The 20734-nt window shown below is 35.1% G+C and overlaps 3 protein-coding genes and 2 long non-coding RNA genes across 8 annotated transcripts; 2 read left to right on the top strand and 3 right to left on the bottom strand.

Moving 5' to 3' along the window:
• Window positions 1-139: 139 nt before the first annotated feature.
• LOC126867572 (lysosomal-trafficking regulator) lies at window positions 140-17884 on the top strand. Of its 4 annotated transcripts, none has more exons than XM_050622184.1 (34): window positions 140-265; window positions 3123-3361; window positions 4443-4528; window positions 5145-7843; window positions 7926-7991; window positions 8266-8420; window positions 8497-8738; window positions 8813-8982; window positions 9062-9580; window positions 9811-9951; window positions 10023-10332; window positions 10410-10564; window positions 10650-10871; window positions 10963-11159; window positions 11235-11684; window positions 11768-12085; window positions 12159-12275; window positions 12343-12543; window positions 12615-12875; window positions 12938-13328; window positions 13402-13835; window positions 13914-14149; window positions 14221-14555; window positions 14634-14857; window positions 14933-15094; window positions 15159-15403; window positions 15475-15541; window positions 15616-15766; window positions 15848-15988; window positions 16060-16277; window positions 16349-16700; window positions 16774-16910; window positions 16980-17215; window positions 17288-17884. In XM_050622184.1, exons 2-34 carry the CDS (start codon window positions 3287-3289, stop codon window positions 17760-17762), a joined length of 10188 nt encoding a protein of 3395 aa, XP_050478141.1. In that variant the 5' UTR covers window positions 140-265; window positions 3123-3286; the 3' UTR covers window positions 17763-17884. The 4 variants fall into 4 exon arrangements, 3 of the variants coding, with proteins under 3 accessions (XP_050478141.1, XP_050478140.1, XP_050478139.1); XM_050622183.1 differs by lacking the exon at window positions 140-265 and adding an exon at window positions 2690-2862 and having other exon boundaries at window positions 9847-9951; XM_050622182.1 differs by lacking the exon at window positions 140-265 and adding an exon at window positions 2690-2862.
• Window positions 3848-4436, bottom strand: LOC126867596 (uncharacterized). The gene is made up of 2 exons (XR_007690357.1): window positions 3984-4436; window positions 3848-3914 (listed from the first exon to the last, which is right to left on the bottom strand). It is a non-coding gene; the product is annotated as an uncharacterized LOC126867596 (long non-coding RNA).
• LOC126867597 (uncharacterized) lies at window positions 4657-5268 on the bottom strand. The gene is made up of 2 exons (XR_007690358.1): window positions 5121-5268; window positions 4657-5061 (listed from the first exon to the last, which is right to left on the bottom strand). It is a non-coding gene; the product is annotated as an uncharacterized LOC126867597 (long non-coding RNA).
• LOC126867591 (ankyrin repeat domain-containing protein 49-like) lies at window positions 17817-19723 on the bottom strand. The gene is made up of 4 exons (XM_050622244.1): window positions 19607-19723; window positions 18893-19129; window positions 18658-18818; window positions 17817-18572 (listed from the first exon to the last, which is right to left on the bottom strand). The coding sequence occupies exons 2-4, from the start codon at window positions 19038-19040 to the stop codon at window positions 18237-18239; spliced, it is 645 nt and encodes a 214-aa protein (XP_050478201.1). The 5' UTR covers window positions 19041-19129; window positions 19607-19723; the 3' UTR covers window positions 17817-18236.
• Window positions 19246-20308, top strand: LOC126868115 (radial spoke head protein 9 homolog). Its single transcript, XM_050623333.1, has 4 exons — window positions 19246-19472; window positions 19538-19703; window positions 19788-20076; window positions 20148-20308. Exons 1-4 carry the CDS (start codon window positions 19246-19248, stop codon window positions 20306-20308), a joined length of 843 nt encoding a protein of 280 aa, XP_050479290.1.
• The last annotated feature ends 426 nt before the right edge of the window (window positions 20309-20734 follow it).

Here is a 20734-nt window from a genome sequence, read left to right as displayed (position 1 = left end):
AATCTCGTATTTTATTTCGCTACTACGTATTGTTATTTTTCGAAAAATATTGCGAAGAATGACACTTCTAACACTATTTTGAAAATGGCGCAAAAATCACAGGAAGAGTAAGTATAGTAGTGTTCATTTCCAGTACCCAGTGGCATTTGCCGTATGTAATGTGTACTTTATGCAAGAACAATGGTGTCAATATTGTATTCCAATAATTCAAAACTGTGACTAATCGTTCAAAAATTCTTTCACGGATTCCATTCACTCAACTCAGGTAACAAATACACCATAGATAATTGAAACAACCATTGATGCTTTTCTCAAAAGCATTGCCAGTATTGCTATTGTCACTTCGCCACCTTGTTTTACGTGTTCGTCATTCTCCTACCTGACATTTGCTGTAATTCGTTGCGCATGAAACTGCAAACGTGAAGCGCATGGCGGGAATATGACGCAAGTTGAAAATAAAGCCAACTTCAATGGGAAAAAATTGTCAGAAAAAATTAGAATATCTTAAATTATCAACATTTTATAAAAACATCGAAGGTCAATTCTTATCTCGGTTTAGTACTTGTTATTTGGTATTTAACACTCTCGTTGAGATTATAGAAAAAGTCATACAGTTATAAAAATCGTTAAATGGAAAATATACAAAATTAGCGAAAGTAAGTACGACTTCCTAGTGAAATGAAATTCTTTAATCATGAAGAAATGTAATCATCTTCTTAATCAAGAGAAATATAAAAGTCAAGGCCAGGATAAAAAACTTAATCTATGTTGGTAAGGCAAAACGTAACATTAATGAGGTTACTGCCGAAACGGGCGCTCAGATGAATGCTCTCATACATTACCGTTAGTGATTAAGTTAGTTGATCAATGCTTTACCAAATTTATTTTATCGATTCATGATTGCATAACGACTCACCTTTGAAAATTTGTAATCACTTTGAAAAAATAACACACCTTATTGTAACCTAATACCACAACCTTATCTGTTATACTAAATATCACATTATAACAAATGTATTCCACTGACACACGCGGTACAAATATCGATTGGTTTTTCGCGAAGAAGAAGACTCAGACGAACATTATTATCGCACTGTCGAGGCGAAGCTAATTAAAGAACAGTGGGGTAGAACGCTATTAAGATAATCATACGGCACAATAAAGAATCGTCTATACAAGTCAAAGATTGATCAATTACGGCTGCATGGTTGCTGCCTACTGGAACTGTTTTCAATTCATTGCACGTGTTCGAATTGTTTTATCAAATTATCATTGTTTACCAGACTCTCCTCTCGCGGCTTTTAGCACTAGGTGGGAAGGAAACATGGTACAATTCGATAATTATAATACTGTAAAATCATTCGATGCCGTTAACGTACATATTTCAATGTATATATTTATGCATATGTAGTACATGTAATTTCAATAAGATAATAGTGTTAATTTCGTAATATGCAATATTACGAAGTCCTGCGAATCGGAATATTATACAATATCTACAATAGAATCTAGAGCATTATTTATATTTCTTACGTTTTTAATTAGAGAGATAACATACATATATGTTAGTCAACAAATTCAAGGTTTACCATTATGTCCTACTTGTATAGACTTGTACAGAGGTAACTGGTTGAATTCGAATAACCGAGATGAATACGTTATTTATTTCGTGTTTTTTACCTGTCTCTTAGGATTACGTTTTTCGTCGAAGAAAGAAGCCGATTGTTGGCCTCTTTAACCTGCGGAAGGCTCGTCTCTAGCCTGTCCCTTCCTTATATCGCATACTGGACAGTTCGTACGTGGATCTCGATTTGAAGACTTATCAAAATCAGACGGCAAAGCAGCCTTGTAGTAGCTCGTTAATGTGTCGCAAATTTGCGACTTCAGTCAAAATATTTAACCACATGCGGTTCGATTTTATATATTTCGTTCAAGTAAGATAATGAGATCCTGGCAAAATTGGTGAATACTTGAATATTTTAACAGAAAAAAAGAAAGAAGGGAAGAAAAAAAAAAGAATTCAATATAAGCGAAAGTAACTGCATAGAATTGTATAGCTGCATCTATCGAATGAAGTACGTGATCTAGTATTGTGTACGACGCGATTATATTTGGGGCACTGTTTACGTGTTGTTTCGAGATGTCCTCTGTCTCTTTATATTATCGATCGAAAGTAAAGTTTCGAGAACGTAAGATCAATGACCATCACGTTTACTCCTAGCAAAATTATAATAAAAGGAATAGGTCATATTTACTTGACCGGAACGAGTGTAGATCAGTCGATGAGGTCATGAACCTTGGTGGTGGTAAACTCGGTGGTGGTCTAACGTATGTTTCCGATCATTTGCTTAGGACGAAGATACATTAAACAGCAATCGGGGATTGACAGTCTCGTTTCCGCTGGATCGATTGATTGGTGGGAACTTGGGGGATTCCACGATGGGAATTGGAGAAACGAGTCGGAGAAAAGATAAGTAGATGCATTCTCGAGCTTCGTTCAGCTACTTTGGTACAGTCGTTCTTCGAGGTATAAGAACGAATCGTGTTATGGTCGAGACCAAGCGATAAGGAGGTAACGTCGTGTGACTCCAAAGTAAATCGGTTGATAAGAAGTGGCCGATGATCGTAGACCCGGGTTCTTGTACTGTCGTGTTAACAACTGGCGATGAATTGTGTCACCATGTTCCAGTGCTATTGGTAGCGGTGATGTTGGTTGTGGTGTTGGTGGTAACGGCGACGTGCAGCGATCTATGAATCCGGGGTTACTGCTCTCTCGTAGGCCGTACTTCGTGGGTTGAGAAGCTTTCAGGCTTCCCGTGGAAGGCTAGGAACTGGTCTGTCGTGGACTCGTGGGGATGTTATGTAAGCTGTACTTGATCGACATAAACGCATACAAAGACCGTATACATAGACGCATGTATGCGAGGAGCAACCTCAACTCCCAACGCAATACGTGCTGTAAGCGCGAGGTGTTTGAAACCGCGGAGATCCAGCGAGAGGATATTTGTTCAGTGACGAGAGTAGCAACGCGCTAGACGCAGCGATTCAATCAAATGCGTGCAGATTTTAAGCGAACGTCGAAACGTATAAGGCATAAACGTATAGACATCTCGATATTTCAGGTGATCGGGTTGCGTGTCCTAGCAGTGATCCTCGAAGATTACCCGAGGACACCTTTTATCCATGGTTCAGCTTCGACGAGCTTTTGAGCTATGAGGAGGATACCCGGTTGAGGACAGAAGACAGGGAGGAAGACGACGAAAAGGAGTTCGAAGAACGTCTAGTAATGTCTTCGGTTTCGACTAACAAACTGCAGATTTTGTGGGATCATTTCATTCATGCAGAACCGCAGAGCTATGAGGTACACGATCCCTGCATCTAAGAATTTCTATCCACCACGATTTCTTCCTTATCCCTTTTTTTCACTTCGCCAAAGTTATAAAATCGAGGATTCAAATTTGATAGATCAATTGGCACATCGAAGAGCAGAGGAGACTCTAACTAGCCAGATTAACTTGCAACAATATCAATTTTATCTTCACGTAACTATATCCTTTCTCTTTGGAATATTCTATCTAAACGGTAAAAACTTAGTCAGTGATCATTTTTATTTAAATGTACTTACCTCATCTTGTTATTCCTTACCACGTTTCACTAAGCGAGATTTCGTAATCATCGTCAATCATGGCTAAACAGTACCTTATGTTGGTCTCAAGATGACTTACAAGTCACGCGTAACTTATATGCTTGTCGATATTTTTTCGCGTGTATCGAAATAACAAGTGATCCTCTGTCCCATGTAACGTTAACACTATCGATTTCTTCCCATGTACTTGGGAAGTTGAAGCAACTACAGAAAATTTGCATCAGACAATTCATATCAGTAAAATTCATGAATTGATAATCGCTTGCCTCTGACAAAAAATACGATGATGAATGTTTGTTTAAATACAAACTCGAAATAACATAATATGCATTCTTACCAATTATGCCATTTGGTAGCAGAGCTATCGAATTGTATAAGACAAAATTAAGATATTTGTGTAATTTCAATCCTTATATTCTTATATTTTGGTCTCTGTTTCTATCGAGCCGATTATTTCATCAGGCATACCGCGGCACGTGCAATAATCATTTTGCATTTCGAAAATTAAAGAAAGCGATATCTTTGTTTCCTTTTTTACAGAATTTAGTACTTTATATTTACTATTTTTTCGTGATATTTGTATCTCTGTCGTAATATTTTTCTTATTGTTCGATCAAATCTAGAAGGCATAGTGTTGCTAAAAGAGAGTTAATTATTTATATTTATTTAGACTATAGTAATTAGCATTTAACATCGGACTTTTGATAATCTTTTGTTTTAATTTTTTTATTGTGATTCAATGGCTTATTCTATAGTTAATAAATTAAATTATGAATTGCGCGTTTTTTCTGTTTAGAAATCACAGTGGTTGGATATATTCCTCGCGGAATTTCTTGCCCAAATAAACGAAGGACGAGATGTGAAAGATGCTCTATCGTTTTGGTAAGATTACATGTCACTTAATTAAATTTCTTATAACTGCTTAATTTTATCGTACGGTAATAGTCGAAATAACAAATACCTTTCTCTAAAAATATTCACGTTGTAGGAGAATTAATGTAAAATTAATCTATTATTAAATTATTTTTTGTTTATTGAAATCAAATAAAGAAGTAACAATATAGAATTTTATAACGACACAGTGGTCGACCACAATCTGAAAATATGATCTCATGTCTGTGGTTTTGATTAACGTAACTTTTTACGTTTGTACGTCTCACCTTTATTCCGTTAGCGCGTGATCACTTTCTAGCGTTCACACATTCTTTGCAAGAATTACCTTCGATCAATACCTTTGCCAGTATTTCGTCAAAATAAAAATTACACCTTACTAGAATTTAACAAATTTATTAATCACAAGTGTCACTTAATGCCCTGCACACGATTGTTTTTTCGTTACCGAAATTTTACTTGATTTCACTTTCAAAACTTCCCTCGGAGATATTGCGTCTCTCATTGAAAATAAGATTGCATACCTGTATGAACGTTTCCACGATAACCCGTATCCGATGGATAAGATAGAAATATAAAATACCCAATATGAAAATATCCATTCCAGTTCGGTCGGCGGTGGTGGTGTATCTACCCTTATAGCCTGCGAGCTGCTCTCTGATGTACATGAACTTTGCGCAACGAGAATCGACGGGGACGAACTTGTTAGACTGAGGAAGTATTTGGCTCAGGATCGTGGTTGGCGTTGTTTGGCTGTTCTACAATTACTTGGTGTTCGTGGACTTTCTTGTGGGCGAGAATTGGTTGCTCTACTTATAGCTTTGTATCCAATTGTCCTACAAGAGGAAACGAGTAATAAAGCCAATTCTGTTTCATTGAACGAATCCACGTATTCTTCGATAGATGGTACCACACGTAATCCTTACGTAAAATTTTACTGCAACGACGACACCGTCGACGCGGTAGATATCGTGTCGCATGTAAAACACAAAAGGACGAAATTTAACCGATACGATGTTTTCTACGAGGGCAATGTATCGTCAAGAAGGAGAACAGGTCGTAAACATAGTATCGGTACCAAGGTGCCGGTACATTGCAAGCAAAAATCATTTGGAACGTCCGAAGCGCGTCGCAACACACCGGAAAGCGCGAGCAGCGAATCCGAATTGCTGACAGATGGTATGGATCAGGCACGATCACTCACGCTCAAGATCCGCCTGAACCCTATGGATTTCGAGTATTTCACTTCAGTTGTCAGAAGCGACGAGGAACAGAAATGGCAAGCAGCACTTTATGAGCTTCCTATCCGACCGGCAAAGAAAACACCGAGAGATTACATAGATGAGCGGATCAAGGATGTTCTAGATGCTAGAATTAGTAATTTTGAGACGAGTCTTTTGATTATTCAATTGCTTCAAGGACTACGAGATTACGATACTCCAGCCGAACAAACACCGGCTGTACAAGTTCTAAAATTTGCCTTGGATACGTTATGGTCCCTACAATTCAGTATAGACGGTGTTAGCTTGACTGGCACTGAATGTGCTACGTTGAAAGCTGCGGCTGCTAGGCTTATGCTTACAGCATTGGAACGCGTATTACGAGCAAATGAACCAACCACCGCTGTTATTCACAATGGTTTATTGCCTATGACTTTAAGATTACTCGAGGATGCTTGTAGCAAGCCTGTAAATGTTTTTTCACCGGAGGAAGGTTCCCTTTTGCAAGAGTTCATTTTTGCCACCATTTACGGAATAATAGCATTTCTTTATTGTTTGCTGCACCAACAAGGTAGCGCAGTAGAAAAATTGTCAGACTTTTTAGAACTGTTTCAATTATTTACGGAGAGCCAGGATGGAAAGCTGGTGGAGCGAACAATTTTTGCGATTGTTGACCTGCCGAGCATTGATCCGGCGAGGTCAGTAATCCGTGCCAAAAAGATCATTGATATGATAGGTGCGCTAACGAGTGGCTTGAAGTCCGTTCGACGTGATATTTCGCACGTAGCTCATTGCAACAGAACAAAACACAAATCCTGTATCAATGACGTTCAAATCCATCACCATTCGGATGTATTTGGGGCGCCTTATACTCAGCCGATCGTTGGCGCCGTTATGAAAGAAGCATGTTGCATTTCGTCTCTTCTTATGATACTCACTAATCTTCTCAAGCATTCTCATCCCTTCGTCAGCGAGTTGCAAGTCAGATTGATCAAAGTTTTTACAACGGCAGGAACGTGTTGTTGTTTTCCACCCAGAATACTCATGACTAGTATCATCACTCTTTTAAAGAAACGAGAACCGACAATTTATATCCCAGCCGTGACATTCCTAGAGCGTATCTTTTTTAAAGAACTCGGTGCTTATTCGGAATCAGAAGTATGTACCACCTGTGACAGACCTACAACATATTCTTGGGATTTTGTGGAAATGTATGCAGATTTATTGACGCCGGATGATTCAAAATTATGCTATATTGTAATGGCTCATCTTCTAAAAATTGGGCCTTCTTCTAAATTACAGATTAGACGGGAATTGCTTCTAAACATTTTTTATCCAACCTTTTTGAAAGCCAAAATCTATTATACAGCTAACAAAGGAAATACTATCGCAAAATTTCTAATTCAATCTTGCCTCTCTGCGATATCTTATTTGATAGTAAACATGCAAATATATGAAGGATTCACTGAGATTAATGGGTTGGAAAAAGTATTGACTTTGTTACCAGACACAACTTTCACGAGAAATGTCTACGCTCTCCTAGAAGTCGCCATCATTGTCGAGATCTGGAAGACGACTTACGTGGAATCCGATCTCTTAGATACGGAGAAATCTGCCCTTAAATCTTTGTTCGATTCCCTTGAAAAGGAAACGAATGAATTATTGGATATTTTGGACAATTCGGCGAATACTTTTGTCGATGAGAAATACGTAGAACAAGTAGCAAACCAAATTCCTCGCGTGGAATTAGACGATCAGAATGTTGAAGGAACAAGTATTATCATAGAAAGTGATAGCTTGCAGGAACAAAGTGACGTGAAGGAATCGATCAATACAACTTCATGCCTTTTAAAAATATGGGATAATTCTGAGATTAATAATGCATCATGCTCGGAAATTGACAACGAAACAGATACAAGTAAGAAAATAAATCTGTATCAGGCTAGTGTCGCGTGGAGGACCGCAGCTGGAGTAACGCTTTACAGTCCAAAATTTCGAACTCAACTGTCGCTATATCCCGTGTCACAAAAATCTTCGCAGCTTCTTATAACGCTGGCTACACATATCTCTACAGATAGCATCACAGGTATATTCTAAAAAAACAAAGAACGGATTGTACCATATATAAAAATATCTGGATTTACATTTACATACTTGTCTCCTTTTAGACACCAATAAATCAGCGCATAGACTCTTTGAGGCTTTGCTAACGTGCTGTCTAACATCCCCGTTGTGTAAGTATACTTTTATATAATGAATGTGAATCATAGGTATTCCAAGTATGCTTCCGTTCCACATGCTCTTTCGCCGTGTGCAGCTGCAGATTAAAATCCCAATAAGCTATGTGAATTTATTAGCCGTAAAAGCAGTTCACATAATACTTGACACCAGCAAACATCTCGACCTATCTACTGTTCGTTAAATCTCTCTTTCATCACGTAGTATTTTATCGTATGTGCATGTTTTATATTGTCCATAAAATAATATATGAAACAACGTATGATGCAGGTGATTGTGACATAATTATGGAATTAGGAAGAGCGCTGATGGACGCAGGAATTAAATTGGGTCGTGGATTAGCTGTCATCGTGGAAATTTTATTAAAAGTCTCTATGTTAAAACCAGCTCAAGAAGAAACTATACCGCAGTGTACTCGTCCTAGGGTAACTTTCATACTATTTCATTTATTCTAAATTGGACTGATTCATTTAGTTATCTGGGTGCCATTTTTCGTTGCAGTTACCGATTATGACATTGGACACGATACCAGATTATGCCGCCGATGATAGTAGCACGGGTGAATATGTTACAGCTGATGATGGTTACGAAGCAGACGTAGAAGTACCAGCACAAAGCTTACATAGTAATTCCGTAAAAAGAAGTAATTCCTTAGGACCGGTAGTTGAGCCCAGAGGTCATGCAAATGCACATCCGGCATTATGCCTATTGGCAGTAGATTTATTAATTCATTTCAGTAAACAGTAAGTATTTGACTGTACGAAATATGGAAACTATACATGTGATAACAATATTATAAATGATATTTCTTTCGCAGAGGTTTGGATGCTGAGAAAGCATGTATTATAACCACTGGCTTAAGAAAAGTTGCAGTCACATGCAGAGAAAGTGCTTCGAGTAGTGCCGCACTTGCAAGTTCAGGTGTAATCACAAAGATGTTAAATGGCTTCAGGGATATATTTACTAATAGAGATATCCAATATCAAGGTATTTTTAATATATAAACTATTTTATAGTATATAACATACCGATCCTGTTTACAACATTACATAATAAAATATTATAGATCTACAACATGCTGTGCTAGAAGTATTTACTTTGCTAGCGACACAATCGATTTCGCCCTCAGAACTAGTCATGTACTTGTCTTTGTTCAAAGTTGATGAACCACCTCTACGATCGTTGTTGGAACCGCTTTTCCATCTAGGTTTAGCTGCACGTCCACAACCAAATTTTATCATATCTTTTCCTGTACCTTCTGATACGAAAATATTATCGAAAACTCAATCGGAAGAATATAAGAACTTGGAAAAGGTTGAAAATCTTGTAAATAATTTCCGAAAAAAACATTTTACATCGGGTATATGCAGTCCATGGTCTGTGCATGCAACGTGTCTACCAATTGGTCCAGAACTGGCTTGGCCAGTTTGGTTGCATGGTTGTTCCGCCTCTATGTGGTTGAGAGTTGAAAGAGGATTACCCGTTAGTAGCAAGGGAACAATGATTAATACTTCACCATTACTCGATTCAGATGATGAGAGTTTGTCCGATTGGGGTATTCTGTCCGACAATTGGAGTCGTGAAGGTTGGTAAAGTGATTTACTAAGAACTAACAAATAAATAAATAAATAAATAAATAAATAAATATATATATATATATATATATATATATATATATTGATCATATATATATATGATCAATTTAATACTTTCTTCTAAGATTTTTGCCACAAGTCCATCATATAACTTTATCAAATGTAGCAATATATTTATTATTTTGTATTCAATGCATGCTCTACACATTATCGTGGAAAGACCAATCGATGTCTGATCTTTTCTTGGGTACATCAGTCGTAGCAGGTTCGTCATCTCCACCTACACCAACATCGATTATTCATTTGATGTCTATCGGATTTGAGACTCTGGTGCTTGAAACGTGGTTGGATCTTAAATCAGGTAAATTATTTTAAATAGACTTTTAACTTTTAGTATGATTAGTGTATTTTATTCCTTTTATTATATTTCAGATAAATTAATTTTACGATTAACTCGGCCAGACGACAAAATGAATAGAACAGTTTCGGAAACATCTGTAATTGGTATGCTTTCTTCTGGTCGATGGCATCATTTAGCATTGAATTTCAAAGACACAGTTTTAAATAAACGCAGTGCGGTGGTTGAAGTCGTGCTTTGGGTAGATGGGTGGAGAGAAATCAATGCACAATTGCCATTTGATGGACTGCTAGTGAGGAAACCTGGCACCACGTGTGTTCTATTAGGACAAATTGGATCCAGCAATATCGGTGCTTGGTATCTTGGAAATTTAATGGTATTCAGGTGCGCATTTTATGAGACATTTAACTACCAATTAATAATTATATCATGTGTATGCAATGTTAAAAATTAATTTATAGATGTCCAGTATTTACGAAGGAGAGAGCATTATACCTAGCAAGTCTTGGTCCTAATTATACTAATCTTGCGGAATGTACTTTAAACATAGAGAATCCAGATTTTACGCAACTAATTGCATCTGGCGCTCTAGACGGTGTACGAGAAATACGATTTGGTGAGTACCATACAAAGACATAACATAAAAGAGAGGGAGAAAGAGAGAACGAACGAATAGCCAATTATATTTTTATCTAATATAGAGGGAGGAAAATTTGATACAAGTCGAAGGAAATCATATGGCGGAACGTACTTAAGACACGCTATTGAAACTAAAGTATCTGAGACCAAAATCGATTGGGATACAGTTATGGATGCTACAAATTCGCAATTGGCTGAATTGCAAAATAATTTGCTTCTTAGTTATGAAGCTCAAAATCCCAATATTGTTCATTTATATCCTCAGGTTATTGCAAATCCAGCTGGTAGGTGTATTACTTCGTAAATTTATATTTGTTAATTAATGCTTGATAATCATTAATTCCTCTTGCATAAATATTACATGCTTATTTTTAGCTGTGGTAAGAAATCTATTTCCGGGTCAACCAGGTTTTAGAGTTGTTTTCGCACCGGAACATAGAGTTTCACAGCAACCACCTTTATCTGTGACTCCGATACTTTCTGCTCGATTAGAATGCCAACAGTATAGAGGTCTTGTACCCGCTGCCATTTTAGTGGGTGGTGTACCTATATTTTTATATTTGTTCGCAAGAGTAAGCATAATTATACAGAAATATTTGATGCTATCAGTTATGATTACTTATGGTCATCATTAAATGAATTTACAGGTAGTCGAATTAAATTCTAACGAAGAAGAGCAAGCATTAGCTCTTTCAATAGTTCTGCAGCTAATACGGAATGACTCTGAACTTTTAAATCAGTACCGATCAGAAGATGGAACATCTTTAATCCTATGCATTTTAGAATCACCTCGATGTCACACAGGTAGACACATTCTGAAAGCAATGTTAGATGCAGCTTGTGATAGTTCGATCCTAATAAAAGATATCGGCAGCGGTAATCATTTAGTCTCACAAAATTGCGAAGCTGTGATTACGGATCCAGATTTAATCAAAGGTGCATTGACCGCATGGAGAACATGGGCAAAATATGATACATTAAATTTGCTATTGCAAGCATTGTTATTATTATTAAGAGATCAACATTCACAGCGTGAGTTCAACGCAACTCAATTAAACAGAGTCGGAATTGTTGATACCATTTTAACACTATGCAAAGTAATTTAATACTTTTTGTAAATACTGTATTTTATAATAAATATACTAAAGAATTCATAAAAATATCTCATTGTTTATTATAGGAACATTTTATGTATGATGAGTTTGGTGCTGTACTTGATTCTTCAACAGGAACTGCAGTAGTTGAATTGATTAGGGCACTTATGGGAGCACCTCCAGAATTTGCTCATATAGTAGCTATTACTGACTACCTAGTTCTGGTTCATCAAGCATCTGAAACTTATATTACACACTCAAGACACAATATATATTTTTTGTTACCACCGATTGGAGAAAAAAGAGTTGTAAAAATTGCCGCTACAGTAACTTCCAACTCTTCAGATGAATCCATAGAAACTATTGAAAATAGTAAATTGGATAAAGGCTTAACAAATACACAGGTTCGTATTTGTTATTAAATAGGTTGTAAAATAAGTAATAAAAGATAAAATTCGATTGACATTACTTTTTTAGATTCAGAGAAATAGAATGCCTAAAAGAAAAGAACGCCGAAATGGTCCTCCTCAAGATACCAGTGCTGGAGAGGATTCAGGAATCGCAGCTAGTGATGGGTCCAACCCTCTTAGTAATGTAAGTATGTAATTAAGTCTGCTGTTTATTAATTATAATCTACTGCAAACTCTGATTTTTTACATAGGAAAAACAATCTACGTGGATGGACGAAAGGAAAGCTTGTCAAGGTTTAGTTTGTGAAGGACTTTTATTACTCCTCCGAGATGCAGTTAGGGTTTTACCTGATAGCCAAGTTGGTTCGGTTTTGAAACACGTTTTAAGAGCTGAACTTTTACTTGTACTGGCTAATAATCCAGATACTAGAGTTCGTACAGCACTAGCTAAGGTATGATAGGATGTAAAAAGGAAGTAAGTTCTATTTTCATTCAAGTATTATAATAACTGGTTAACTTATAGGTCGTACAAATATATCTACAACGTGCTAGTGATGAGGAGGTCAACAAATTTATAAAGCAAAAATATTTTATACATTTAGCAAATCAAATAGCATTATATCCTGGAAGTGAATCATTGGTAGTTGCTTTAGAAAATTTAGCTTTACGAGGCCCAACTCTGGCTGCAATGCCTCCATTAATGGCTGTAATGACAAAAGCAGCAGCTACTGAATCAAATGTAGTTAGACCAATCGTATCATTTATGACTGACATAATTGCAAAGGTACGATATCGTAGTTCGGTCTCATTTATTAAACAAAATTAATTAACAAAATTTACTTTCAGAATCCTACTGCTTTGAGAATGCTTTTGGAACAAGGTTTGATTGAATCATTAGTTCAAGCATTAGTAGGAAGTGCTCATAAAAGTGGTTCTACATCTCTTCATCGAGATATTCATGTACTTTTTGTGGCCATTGCTACAAAACTTTTGGAATCTCCAGGAAATCATCAAATGCAAGCTGTCCTAGACTTGCATTTGATATTAAATCATATGGAATTGAAAGAAAAATCTCACTGCATTAAAAATAGAACATGTATATCAGTTGTAAGAGATGCACAGGTAGCACTTTTTGATGGAGAACTCGACGTGCTTATAGCGAAAGTCTCAAATCAATCGAGTTTCCGATTACGTAGTACAGCATCGTATCTAGCCTCAGCTTCCCATATAACTTCAGGTAGTACTTGTATTACAAATAATGAAAAGATAAAATTTCAGTTTCTTCGCTTTATCAATATTATATTTTTTAGTTTTTACAACGTCCAGTGAACAGAGTGACCATGGTTCTCGATCATCTAGCTATACGAGTTTACATACACCTTCCATTGCAACCTTACGCGAACCAGGCAAAGGAGAATTGCTTGAACGGTTTCGCATTGTTCTCAGCCGTGCTGTTGAATTTATAACAGCAGCTGATGATTCACCTTCTGGCAACGAGTTACAATTAACTAAAAGATTGTTTTCAATACTTTTACATGGTTTTTGTAATCCACTACAAAGGAAAAATCATTGGAGCAGCGGATGGTCAACCAGACACGCTTTAAGAAAATATACGGCCAAATTAATGGTGTGGTTACTTGGACCACATCAAAGTAATAATACGAGGATTTTTGCTGTTAGATCACTAATGGAAGAGCCGAAAGCTCGTGAAATTCTGTCTTCTCTTTTGGAAGTTCATCCACAAGTGAGTCTATCGATTAATTCATATTTATCTGTTCTCTATTTTCTTATATGTATGTTTCAATGCATTTACATATATCAGGTAGAACAAAAGTTCGCTGTCTTCTTTTGGGATCTCTTACAAAGACGAGATGAGATGCCTAGTGCTGATGCAAGGATATGTATAGAATTGAAAGAAGCTTTGAGTATATGGGATTTAGCAAAAGGAATAGAACAAGCTAGTCCTGGGATATGGAATGAAGAATTAGCATTGCTAAGGCGAGAATTGATGAGAGATCGAGATATATGGATCGACAACAATCTTCCTGCAATTCAAAGGTAAGTAAAATTAAATAGAGTGTAATATTTTTTATTCCTTTATTTTGCAAAATATTTTTCTCGTTTATTAGAATTGCCAACAGATTTGATGTACTTGCTAAACAACTAACAGAAAGTGCAATGGCTATAACGCGTACTGTCGTGGAAGAACAAAATCGAGAACGTAAAGTATTAATGGAAAGACTGAAACATTCAAGAGCGATGGAAGCTCAAGCAATTGCTAAATGGAGAGATTTAGCAAGACGTCTAACGCATGAAAGAGCCCCTTGGCATTTTCCAAACAGTTATCCAAAAAATTGGGAACTAGATCCTACGGAGGGTCCTGCTAGAGTTAGAATACGATTGCAGCGGTGTCATTTAAACATTGATCGAAGATTTTTTATGACGGAATATCAAGATAGGCTAGGTTTGATCGCTATTATTCTATTAATTATTTTCATTCAATTTGTTTGTATTTACATAGATTTCATTTTTTGGCGTACAGATGCAGTAAAAAACGAAGCCCCTTTATCTTATTTATTTACGAATAATCGACAAGATGCAAATGCTACAGCATTAATCGAGCGACTGCATACTAGTGAAAGAATACGTAAAATGTCTCAAGCCAAAGTAGTTACTCCTAGAGCTGAATTATCTGGTGAAGTTCTTATTGGTGAAACATGTCTTTATTTTGTTCCTGATAATCCTGATGTTCTACTGCACACAGATGTACGATTCTGTTAATCCTTTTATTATTCTATGAATTCATTATTATACATTTAATTGGATACATAATAATTACAGATAGCTTTAGGTGGCTTGGATTTAGCTATGGTGGGTGGAACAGCTTGGCGCCTTGAAGATATTCGAGAATTGCATCGAAGAAGATATCAGTTACAGGAAAGGGCTATTGAAATATTCCTCATTACAGGAAGAACTTACTTATTAGCATTTAATTCTTCAAAGGTACATATATCTTATCTTAAAAATAAATACTATGTAATTCTTCATAATGATATTTAACTTACAGGAAAGAGATGAATTTGTAACGGAATTATCTGCTTGCAATTTACCGAGACGAATACCTGGTGATGATTTAAGCGAAGCTATCTCGTTGTGGCGAAGTGGGGCATTAACAAATTGGGAATATATTACTTGTCTAAATAAATTAGCCGGTCGATCATATAATGATTTAATGCAGTATCCTGTATTCCCATTTGTATTAGCTGATTATACAAGTGAAAAAATTGATTTAAGTAATCCAAAGATTTATCGGTAAGTATAATAAGTATAATACGTAAAAGTATGATGAGGGAAATATTTACGAAAAAACAATTTTTTTTTAGAAATTTCAAACGCCCTATGGCTGTGCAGGATAAAAAGAATGAACAACACTATATAAATAATTACAACGTAAGTGGTTTAATTATGTTTATAAAAAAATATAAAAGAATATTGTTTATAATATTATTTACCGTTTTATATAGTATCTCAAACAAGCTTTATCGGAAGGTTTAAACTTAATAGCGTTAAATCAAGAACCATTCCATTACGGATCGCATTATAGTAATTCTGGAACAGTTCTCCACTTTCTAGTAAGATTACCACCATTTACTAGTATGTTTCTATGCTATCAAGGTAAATTAAAGTTGCTTTTTAGATGTATGTATACATGTTGAGATTTAATTTTCATAATTCAGTTTATTTCTATTTTTGAAGACGATAATTTTGATATTCCTGATCGAACATTTCATGCACTGGCTACTACATGGAGATTAACTAGTTGCGATTCAACAACAGATGTGAAAGAATTAATTCCCGAGTTTTTCTATTTGCCTGAATTTTTGTTGAATTCCGAAGGTAATATAGATAATTATGGCTCAAAAAATGATATGTAAGTTAATTAATATTCAAAACAAACTTTGTTAAAGGATTTAATTTTGGAGTTCGACAAAATGGTAACCGGGTTGGAGATGTTGAATTACCGAAATGGTGTGGAGGTGATGCACGACTTTTTATTCTTGCTCATAGAGCAGCATTAGAAGCAGATCTTGTTAGAGAAGTTCTCCCTTATTGGATCGATCTGGTATTCGGATTTAGGCAAACTGGTAGACCAGCAGTAGAAGCTATAAATGTTTTCCATCCTGCCGTATGTTGATACCAATATTCATGCAATCATATTTAAAAGTGTAATTTAAATTTATGGATTTATTTTTTTAGACCTACTATGGATTTAATGTTGAACAAATAGCAGATCCTTTAGAACGTCAAGCTTGGGAAACGATGGTTCGAACGTATGGCCAAACACCAGCGCAATTATTTACGGTTGCGCATCCCTTACTGATTCAAAATCTTGCAAATACAATAGTTCATAGTTCATTACCACAAGTTATTGAAGGTGTAGATGGCATAAAATGGGGAAACTATGTTGGTGCTCCTGGAAATGAACCAGTTTTATGTTGGAAACATAAACATAAAGCACCATTAGCATCTTTAGTTCCTTTAATGACTGGTGATGTTTTTGGATTACCTAGCTATACTACTTTATTACTCGTTTATACAAAAGAGAAGGGTACATATTAATTTCATGTAAACATTTCAATAGTCACATTTGCAGAACTAGATTGTATAATGTTTCTTTCTAGGCACAAGTATGTTAAGTGGAGCATTTGTATCAGGAGCTGCTTTAGTATCATGGAATGGCACAGATGGGATTGTAAGACTAAAATATAAAAAAGAGCAACCACCAAGGCCATTAATTAGATCTTCGGGTCTTGACCCAGTAAATAGATACATTACTATTTTCTGGTACTTTTTTGAATTGCAAATTACATAACATAATTTTTTTTAGATTACAATCTTGGGATCAGCTCCAGATTGTGGACAACTATGGATAGGTCATTTATCTGGTAAAATTACGGTGCATACATACGCAGTTGTAATAAGTAAAATTGACTTCACTTTAACACCAGCATCTGTACTGTTAGCTCATAGAAGTAGAATAACAACAGTGTTTCTATCACGGGCATTTAGCATCGCTGTTTCAGGTGACTCGAGTGGTGTTATTGTTATTTGGGACTTAAATAGGTAAGTATTCTAATAAATAAATAGATAAAAACATTCATATAGCATCTAAACTTATTTGTTATCCTTTTGTAGTTTAACATACATAAGATCCATATTCTGTGAACAGAACTATCCTATTCGTTTACTATCGATTAGCGAAACTCTCGGAGATATAGCAGTTACTTATGAAATTCCTAGTGAAAATACATCTACCAGTCAATCCGAATTGAAAGTATTTACTATCAATGCAAGGGCAGTTGGATCTATTTTATCAAGAAGAAGAATAACAGCTCTTTGCTATAGCAACGCACCAGAAGGAGTTTCTGTAAATGTTATTGCAACAGGATTAGACAATGGTGTAATAAGGCTATGGAGTAGTTGGGATTTAAGATTAGTCAGAGAAATTATAAATGGTATAAAAGGATGCGGAGCAGTAATTGCGATAGCATGGGCTTTAGACCAACATCACTTATATGCTGTAACCGAAGATTTCACTATTCTCATATGGGAAGGATCAAAACGTTTAAGCAATGGTACTCCAAAATTTGTAAATTTAACGTCACTCTAATGTAAATAAAACTAAAATGTATTTTAAGTGCATAGACAACATGTAAATGTTAAATATTGTTCAACATATGTTTTCATTTTATTAAGTATTTTATAAAATAAAAAGGATGTTTTTTACAATTATGACACTAGTGTCACATTCGTAATAATTTTGTATTGTAATTAGAATCACATCAAACTCCTAACATATCACACAATCATTATATTTGTAGTTAGTAGATAAAAATCCAACTGTTGAAGTATTATTTTCCTAAAGTTTTCAATACAATAACTTTCATGATCTAATAACATATCAACATTTATACTTTTATATTCTGTTATAGTACAGTAAATACAGACTTATTAACATATTTATAAATGTACTGATAGTATATTAATGATATGCTTACAACTTCTAATTTCATAAATTTGTTTCATTCATGATATTGTAACATGTGTATATAAACATATCTAATAAACATATCAAGCAATAGATTCAAATAACATTTAAGCAATCTTCAATAATTTCAAACATTGGATAATACTTCCCTGTTCTTTTTGCGATCTGTTCAGCTGTATCTCCGCTTGAATTTACCAATCTTGGATTTATATCTGGATGCAATAAAAGAAGTTGCAAAGCAGGAGAATTATGAGAACTTGCAGATACTAAATGCAAAGGAGTTTGATCTCCTTTACTTCTGGCATTTATATCTGCTCCATTTGCAATTAATACCATTGCACATTCAACGTTATTCCAGCAACATGCAGAATGTAATGGTTGCCATTCATCCATAGTTTTAGCATCTATCTTTGCACCTGCTTGAAGTAAATACTACGAACAAGATAAAACAGTGATGCACTTATTTACGAACACTTTTGTCAAAGAATAAATTACGTTCAAAATGTAATATTCATACTTCTACAATTGCTACGTGATTGCCATAACATGCTCTATGCAATGGAGTGTAACCATCTTTGTCTGTACATTCTAACAATAGCGGGTTTTCCATTAATAATTTTTGCACTTTATCCAGCTCGCCATTCTCTGCTGCAGTCAGAATTTCTTTTGCATCAGGTTCTATAAAACATATATACATGTTACAAAATTGATGGTGAAAAATTGTAATACACAATTCCAAATCATCAGCTAACCTTTTGCATTACGTTCAGCCTCTACTCCATCATCGTCATCTTCCCATGCACTAACTTGCATACGTTCACTTCGTGGTTGACTTAACATTCGATCACGGATTGCTTCCAAATCCGTCAATTGATCACTTTCCTCGCCGGATGATGACATTTTTCTTTCATTTCAGATCAAATAAACAAGATTATGTGAAACGTTCTTATCATATATTATACGGATCCATCTACTGGAGTATGAAGACACTGCTTATACATAAATTAAATTCGATAAGTTTTTCAGATGCGAAAATCATCTCATTTTTTCGATTGTTTTTAAAATGTTTTAAGACTAATTTATGATTTCGGTACGATAAAACGAAATGGAATGTCTAAAACTTTTAGAAACTCTAGATATCTTTGGTTACGCTGGCATATGCGTGGGAACAGAAAACTCACAGCTATTACAAAATTCTCTCATAATATTGCAACAAGAAAATCATTTTCAAAAGTGTTATTATTGGGGTAAAATCTATGGGGTTCGAAATGATTATCATATTGCGTTTGGTTTTGAAAAAGATTGCTTGAACGATCAAGTATATTACTACAGGTAAGCTAACATATCAAAACGATTCTTTAATAGAGCATTTCAAAAAGATAGAATATCTGAATTAGTACGGATGGCTTAAATTGGTTATTACTACCGAAAGCAAATAAATGTGCACGATTCTTGACACCTCTTACAATTAATAAGTTCGAAGGGGATCCTTCTATAGCCACCAACGTTTATAATGTTAATCCTCCGTTCCCGCCAAACGAAGATCCCAAAAAGTATTACGACGTAAGTCAAAAACAGTTGGAAAGATTAATTTTTGAAATTAATAAGAGAAGAATGTTTAAAAATCAATAATTCTTGATATGTTAGGGCCCTATACCAAAAGAACTGAAAGAGGAAGACAGACTGGCAGCTACGATAGAGATAATTAGAGAAGATGCCATCATAATTCCTCGTGGTGCATGGTTTAAGTGTCCCAATGGGAACGTAATTGAAAATTTAAGTTTCGAAGGACTCAGTGTTACAGATGCTTCGTATTTAAAATCGTATTTGCACGCTCGTTCCCCACAACAAAAATGGAATACCAATTTACTTACGAGACCTGATTATAATTACGCAATAGATTTTTTAGATACAATTGATATGGATGTGCCATCAGGTACTTGATTAGAAAAATTTTAATAATAATTTTAGAAAGTTATTTTTTTTCTTCCTAATATATTTTATTAGGATGTTGGAATCTACAGTTTTTACATGGCAAACAATCAGTGATTTTACATAGTCTCTTTTGGCCTGGAATGACGTTTTATCATAAATTACATAGTCCACATTATGGATTTCTTTACTTTGGACATGGGAAAAAGAATATGGATATTGTCTTTATGTTGTAACTATAGTAATAAAAAGTCAATAAATTCAAATTCATGCTTTTCCTAAAATCTATTCAATCTTATTCAGCTAATGAGATTCGTTCGATTCCTTTTTGTTTTCTATGACAACCAAATACATATCTGCAATCACTACATTCGATATCAATTTTTTTTACACGTAATTTACGGTATGTTATAATATTTTATTCGTTAAGTTTACAAGTAACAGCAGTACTAAGAATGACTTCAATCGGGGAAATAATTCTTAATAAAAATGTCCAACATTTCAAATTGTAACGCGTAAGTCTCGTTAACATAAGGTTATGAACGTTTTCATGGTTAAATTACGTTAAAGTAAAAAATGAGTGTGTTAAATTTACAAAATTTTACGATTCTAAGTTTCCTAAATAAATCGTCGTCTGTTTTTTTAAATGAATAATTAATTAC

The sequence above is a fragment of the Bombus huntii genome, chromosome 7, assembly GCF_024542735.1.
Source record: "Bombus huntii isolate Logan2020A chromosome 7, iyBomHunt1.1, whole genome shotgun sequence".
Taxonomy (NCBI): domain Eukaryota; kingdom Metazoa; phylum Arthropoda; class Insecta; order Hymenoptera; family Apidae; genus Bombus; species Bombus huntii.
The sequence above is the reverse complement of the archived record's forward strand: the minus strand, read 5'-3'. Positions and strand labels throughout refer to the sequence as shown.

What these genes read in the sequence shown, in the direction of transcription:
- LOC126867572 (XM_050622182.1), top strand. An exon ending in ATTTTTGTTGAATTCCGAAG is followed by an intron (nt 15,989 to 16,059) that starts GTAATATAGATA and finishes ACTTTGTTAAAG; the next exon opens with GATTTAATTTTGGAGTTCGA. An exon ending in CGTTTATACAAAAGAGAAGG is followed by an intron (nt 16,701 to 16,773) that starts GTACATATTAAT and finishes GTTTCTTTCTAG; the next exon opens with GCACAAGTATGTTAAGTGGA.
- LOC126867591 (XM_050622244.1), bottom strand. Translation starts at nt 19,040, where the DNA reads ATGTCATCATCCGGCGAGGAAAGTGATCAATTGACGGATTTGGAAGCA. An exon ending in GGCTGAACGTAATGCAAAAG is followed by an intron (nt 18,819 to 18,892) that starts GTTAGCTGATGA and finishes TATGTTTTATAG; the next exon opens with AACCTGATGCAAAAGAAATT. An exon ending in ATCACGTAGCAATTGTAGAA is followed by an intron (nt 18,573 to 18,657) that starts GTATGAATATTA and finishes TCTTGTTCGTAG; the next exon opens with TATTTACTTCAAGCAGGTGC.
- LOC126868115 (XM_050623333.1), top strand. Translation starts at nt 19,246, where the DNA reads ATGGAATGTCTAAAACTTTTAGAAACTCTAGATATCTTTGGTTACGCT. An exon ending in ATCCCAAAAAGTATTACGAC is followed by an intron (nt 19,704 to 19,787) that starts GTAAGTCAAAAA and finishes TTGATATGTTAG; the next exon opens with GGCCCTATACCAAAAGAACT. An exon ending in TGATATGGATGTGCCATCAG is followed by an intron (nt 20,077 to 20,147) that starts GTACTTGATTAG and finishes ATATTTTATTAG; the next exon opens with GATGTTGGAATCTACAGTTT.